At 41.5% G+C, this 6,102-nt stretch overlaps 1 protein-coding gene across 3 annotated transcripts in view; it reads left to right on the top strand.

Moving 5' to 3' along the window:
- Positions 1-6,102, top strand: part of strip2 (striatin interacting protein 2) — a 45,892-nt gene that overhangs the window by 30,426 nt on the left and 9,364 nt on the right. For all 3 annotated transcript variants that reach the window (XM_008300587.1, XM_008300586.1, XM_008300585.1), the window contains 6 exons: positions 1,553-1,785; positions 3,581-3,646; positions 3,726-3,789; positions 5,319-5,390; positions 5,547-5,621; positions 5,996-6,093. In XM_008300587.1, the coding sequence (XP_008298809.1) occupies positions 1,553-1,785; positions 3,581-3,646; positions 3,726-3,789; positions 5,319-5,390; positions 5,547-5,621; positions 5,996-6,093 (608 nt within the window). The remainder of the gene's footprint in view (positions 1-1,552; positions 1,786-3,580; positions 3,647-3,725; positions 3,790-5,318; positions 5,391-5,546; positions 5,622-5,995; positions 6,094-6,102) is intronic.

The following is a 6,102-nucleotide window of genomic DNA, read 5'->3' as shown; positions in this document are numbered from 1 at the left end:
CCCACTTTGATTTGCCTTCAGCTCCTCGGATGCTGGCAGTGCATAAAGACTCTTGTGTTCACTCTCGCAGCCAACAGCAGAACATTTGGTGTGTTTTGTTTGCGGCGGAGACATTTTAGAGTTAGCAGAAGCAGCTCTTTAAAGTAAATAAACCTGGCGAACTGAGAGGCAGCTGCTCTTTCTAAATGGCTCATGTGGAAGCAGTGAGGGGGCAGGACTACGCAATTTACATATCAACTGGATGAAACTCTTACTGGCTTCTCAAGCTGGGAAGCCATCTGGTTGAGGGGAGACTTAAGAAATATCTGTGGAAAGTGGCTCCTCACAGCTTTTATTTCACACTTCGAAGGTTTCAAGACGTATAAAGCACAATAAAAATGGATTTTTACCATATGGGGCCTTTAAATATGGGGAAGCAGCCGCTCGTCATCCACCCACACAGGTGTTTTCTCTCTGTTGTTTAATTAGACCTCCTCTCAGGTCTGTGTGGGTGAATTTAAAATGCACTTGACTGACTCCTCTGTTGAAAGTTTTTACACCTTTATCGTTCTCACCGGAACATGAAGTTCGGTTGACGCGTAATTCCCAACACAGATCCACTTTAACTTCCACTCGGCTGATGTGTTTGAACGCAGTTGTGTGGGTTGGCGGGAGTAGAGTGGTATTGATCTTCTCGTCTTATTGTCTTCCAAAAAGCAAATTGGTATATTTCCAGCAAACTGTTCTTTTAAAAGTTAAGACCGCTGTTTCCTTTGGGATATACCCACTTAATTTTTTTTTTAGGCCGTATGTTTTCAGTGCCGATACGTGGTCTGTCAGGAAGCCCTCTGTCAGCAGCTTTCTGTAATGCTTCGTCTGCAACAAACTCACCTGAGCTGTCCCTTAAGATTGCTCACGCTGAGACTGGATTTGCTGGAAATTCAATACTGTGGATATACAGTGGAGGAGCTCATATGGAATTAGCTCAAGTTTAAAATGTAAACATCATATTCAGTGTGTGGTTTTTAGTGGTGCTACCCTTCTCAGGTTGGATGTAACCTGCTGTAGCTGCATTTCTGTCTATGTGACATTATTCCTGCTGTACAGTTGTAAGATAGGGATTCTAAAAAAGTTACCTAAACAGCATATTTGTCACAACTCAAAATACAGGACATGAAATTTGTCTGTCCTGACGTGTCAGGATGGTAAAATTTAACCCCTTAACGTAGAGTTTTCCTCTGTGAAACATTGAAGACTTGTTTTTATGGCTGCACCAAACTCTCATTAAATGGAAAGATGTTTTGTGCAGGATTTTAGTTTAGTTTCTTGGGAATTCAAAGCAACTTATTCCCTTATTTTTGTACTGTTCTTTATTGGAATCTTAAAAAGTCAGTTTGAAGATTGTTTGGCTGCACAGCATGACATGCTTGTTAAGTGATGGAAGCTTATATACAATATAGTTTTGCCGTTTTACTGCAGGACTTTACTACATCTCACAAATGTGATAGTTTATACTCCTGACATGAGCGGTCCTTCCCCCTCAGCTCACCTCCTGACCTTTCTCCTCTCGCAGCCCCTCGTAAAGCAGGACAGCCTGGACACGTACAACGAGCGAGACCCCTTCAAGAACGACGACGCCCGCGACGAGGAGGAGGACCCCGAGGACACCGACAGCGGCATCGAGGGGGAGGTGGATCCGCTGGACCGGGATGTCATCATCCAGCCGCCGCCGCCGCCTCCTCCTCTGAGACCCCCGACAGAGAGGGTCAACTTCCCCAAAGGCCTCCCCTGGGCGCCCAAAGTCAGGTTAGTCGCTCAGTTTTCGGTTTTCAACAGAACTTTACAGCGTGAAATATTAACCCTCTAAACCAAGATGTTCCTTGACAAAATGAAGAGCAGTTTTACACATTTAATACAATATTGTAAGCAAAATAGATGGAAAATACACAACAACTAAGCTTTGCAGCTGGCAATTTCATATAGAGGGGTACTTCTATATGAAGCCGAACCAACTCATGATTTCCATCAAGGTTTCCTTAATTTAGCAAAAAACAACCTTGAGATATATTATGTGAAATATAAAGCTATTTAAAGAAGAAAGTTTCAGGGCATTTTTCTAGAAGGAAAGAGAACTCTTTTTTTGCAGTACAAGAAAAAAAAAAGTTTTTTTTTTTTGGTTTTTGTTTTACAAAAATTGGAGAGAAAAATAATCCCAGCGGAATCAACATATACAACATTTTTCCAAGTGCCCACATGTGTTACCAATACTGGAAAAAAAAACTACACATACTATAGATACTCGAGTTACATTTTAAACTTGGTATCAGTTCTGTGTAAACACTGCCTGCAGTTCAACCCACTTCAGCTAGAAAGTCCCTGAATTTTTTCCACGTGACTGTTGGTTGCAGCCGAGTCGTTAGTCATATCACAGTGGGATAAATACATGCAGATTTTTTATATTTGTCCAGAATATGGTTAGATCAAATGCTTTATTTTTTTGGAATTTTTTAAATGAGACATGAGACATTAAGCTATTTTGATAAAATATCATGATTTTACGCTGACAGAACGGCATGTCGTAGTTGAGTAGTTGATGGACCATCATAAAGCTGAAAATTGGATTTTTTTTTTTTTTTAGTTTTTATAGTTTCTGGCTTTGATAGTTGTTGTGATTTTGTCATTCTTTAAAAAGATACCATGCATATCAAACCCCTCAGTGGGTTTTATGGTTCAGAGGGTTAACTGTAAAATACTGCTACTCAGAACTTTTCACTTTAATTTTTAAGCCTGCATTTATATTCCTGCTCTCAAAAGCATTAAAGTACGTGCACACAGTGTCAACAAGGTATTACCATAGATTCTGCACACAAAATTACCTTAAAAACAGCACAAGTGAGACCCCTTTTATGAAAGAAAAAAAAATAACAAAAATGATCCCTGCCAGATTTTATATTAACTTAACGACACTTCACTTTCATTCCACTGAGTAAAACCTCTACATGACTGCTGGCTACCTGCCATTCTGACCGCTCGAGTAGAGACTACTTCAGCCAGGACTTAACACCATTTGGCTGGCAGCTGGTGTCAGTTTTCTCTGACTCTGTGCCACCATTTCAGGAGTTAAACTTAGGTTTTGAATAAAAAAACAAAACAAAACAAAACAGAAAAGCTCTTACAGTTTTATCACCTCGCTGTCTTCCAGCAATATGGCCTCCATCTGTGTGTTGCAGACAGTAGCCTGTGTGTCTCTGCAGGGTGCTGCTGCTGCTGCTTTGGGAACATGAATAATGCATCTCAGAAAGGACACACACGCGTATAAAAATGCATTTATCGTCAGAAAACTACATTCTATTTGTCCTTTTGTGATTCTTATCATTAAGAGTGCTCATTTCTTTGTCTTTGTGCTGCAACGTACTGATTAATCGCTGATCAGTAGGAGGTTCTGAACCGTAGCGAGCAGCAGTACCTGGTGTGACTGATGAGATTTGAGGCAGCTAATGCAGTTCGCTGTGATGCTTGTGTGGGTGTGTGTGCATGCAGATTTGTTGTTTAGGATTTTTTTTGCAGCAGGAGTCTGAACTGAATGTCTGTGCGTCTGCAGGGAGAAAGACATCGAGCACTTCCTCGAGACGAGCAGGAACAAGTTCATCGGCTTCACTCTGGGAAAGTAGGTGCTTCGTCGAGGACAGTAATACATCCTGATGTCTATTTTAAACCATTTTGTTTAACTGTGCGTTGTCTTGTAGTGACACAGAGACCCTGGTGGGCCTACCCAGACCCATTCATGAGAGCGTCAAGACTCTTAAACAGGTAAGAGGAGACATCAGTGACACAATTTTGCCTTTTTCAAATGAAGCAGTCAAGGTGTGATTGAAGAGCTTTAACAGGGATATTGCATTAACCACTTAGGAATTAAAGCCACTTTCATACCCATTCTCTCAAAGTAATTGGGCAAACTAACATCATTTTAAATATAAGGATTATTTTTAATACTTGGGACACAAATGTGGAACCCAAATGCTGAGTTTCCTCCCTTGAGATGCTTTGCCAAGTCTTTACTGCCTCCACCCGCTGCTTGTTTGTGGGTGTTCCTGCCTTCAGTTTTTCTCCTCGGCGAGTAAAAAAGCAGCTCGGTTGGGTTGAGGTCAGGCGACTGACTCGACAAGCGCTCAGGTCGCCTTCGCAGTATGTTTCGGGTCACTGGGTCTCGTCCGTGTAGCGTCGACTTACCGGTTCGCAGCATTTGAGTGAGTCTGAGCAGAAAGTACAGCTCTATACGCTGTTCTTCACTAAATGACTCAGTTCCACTGGCAGCTACACATGCTCACGCTAGAACTCGGCCTCCATCGACAGATGATGTGGTCGTGAATCCTTCCTGTCCTCTTGCATCCTTTTCTCGTTCCATCGTTCTGGTACAAGTTCGTCTTGGTTTCATCTGTTGCAAGAATCTTGTTCCAGAGCTTCTTTTTTTTTTAGACGTTTTCTAGCAACGTCTAATGTGGTCTGTCTGTTCTTGAGCATTACTAGTGGTTTTAGATCTTGAGACAAACCCTCGAAGGTGGCTCTTGATTGTACATAATGACTCACTCACCTCTTCTGTTTTTGACTTCACTAAATGATGTGAAGGAGTTTGTCTTCATCAAAACAATCATCTACTTTAGTTATCTTCCGTGGTCTTCCAGGACTTTAGGTGTTGCTGAGCTCATCAGTCACTTAACTCACTGCTATCGCTCTGATACTTCTCTTTTGTTCTTCGTCCTACTGTTGGCCTCCTTCACTTGCATCAACACCTCTTTAGACCACAGAAAGTTCCTGTGAGCAGCAGCCAAACACAAGTTCAACACTTAAAAATCAGCTTTATGTCCTTAATTTGTCATAAAATAACAGCAAACAGCTCATCAGTCGCTTGACTAATTACTTTCCCTGTGAGAAATTAGAGCCTGTGTGAAATGTGGCTGTAATTACTAAATAAAAACTCAAAGTCTCCATTTGATTGCTTCATTTCAAATCCTAGAGACGAAACTATCACTTTACAAAAACCTAATGTTCCGATGCTGCATGTTATTTTTTCTCATTTCTCTAAATGCCCTTTTCTTCTCGTTCTCCCTCGCATTGGCTCATTATGGCTCGAGTGTTTCCTAATCGATAGTCCCACGTTGCTGAATCCCCTGATATCGGCATCCCACTTAAAAATCCATACCTCCCGTTTAAACGGACTGATAAGTGTAGTTACACTAAACAATCCTCCCCCTGGTGCCACCCAACAGTGTTAATTAACCTGAAGCCTTTATATGCAGTGTTTTGTGTTGTATCGTTACCGTTTCTTCCCTTTTTTTCAGCATAAATACGTGTCCATTGCTGAAGTGCAGATCAAAAGAGAAGAAGAGCTGCAACAGTGTCCGCTCACTCTGGTTGGTAACGTTAGTCACTTAAACCTAAAATATAGAAAAACATGCTTCTCCAGTTAGCTACTAAAAACAATAATTAGTTGAAATATTAACAAGCTGTTTGCCTCATTCAGTGGATGCTGTTGGTTCTAAATTTACACCGTACATGTGTGTGTTCAGGGCGAGGAGGAGGTGGAGGAGACTCCAACAGAGATGCTCTACCTGGGAATGCTTCCCAACCTCTCACAGTATGTGGTGAGTGGCTCTTAATTAAGTTTTTCATTAGCGTTATTGCTCCATAATCCCACAAGCTTCGACCTTGGAAACAAGCAACGCATCACCACAGGCAGAATACTGATTCAGAACTAACTTTAGGCGAGAAAAGTTTCAAAATATTAATGTAGGTTGGATTTTTTTGTGTTAATCTTGCACGTCTGTGAAGCTGTGAAGTCAGTATTAGGCTATCTGAGGAGCACTGCAGAGAATTCTAAGATGGATTTGCCTTTTATTTTGTACTAGAATAAACATATGGAAGATCTTTTGACTCGGACGTCATAAATAAAAACAAATCTCACACATATCTGTCTGCTTCGGTGTAGTGTTTTACTTTGTTGTGTACTTTCTGTCAGATCGCCCTCCTGAAGCTGCTGCTGGCTGCAGCTCCGACCTCCAAAGCCAAAACCGACTCTATCAACATCCTGGCTGATGTGCTGCCTGAAGAGATGCCGTAAGGAAA

The sequence above is a fragment of the Stegastes partitus genome, unplaced genomic scaffold (genome assembly GCF_000690725.1).
Source record: "Stegastes partitus isolate 25-593 unplaced genomic scaffold, Stegastes_partitus-1.0.2 Scaffold1562, whole genome shotgun sequence".
NCBI classification, from domain to species: domain Eukaryota; kingdom Metazoa; phylum Chordata; class Actinopteri; family Pomacentridae; genus Stegastes; species Stegastes partitus.
Note: the sequence above shows the minus strand (reverse complement) of the source record. Positions and strands in the feature narration are given on the sequence as shown.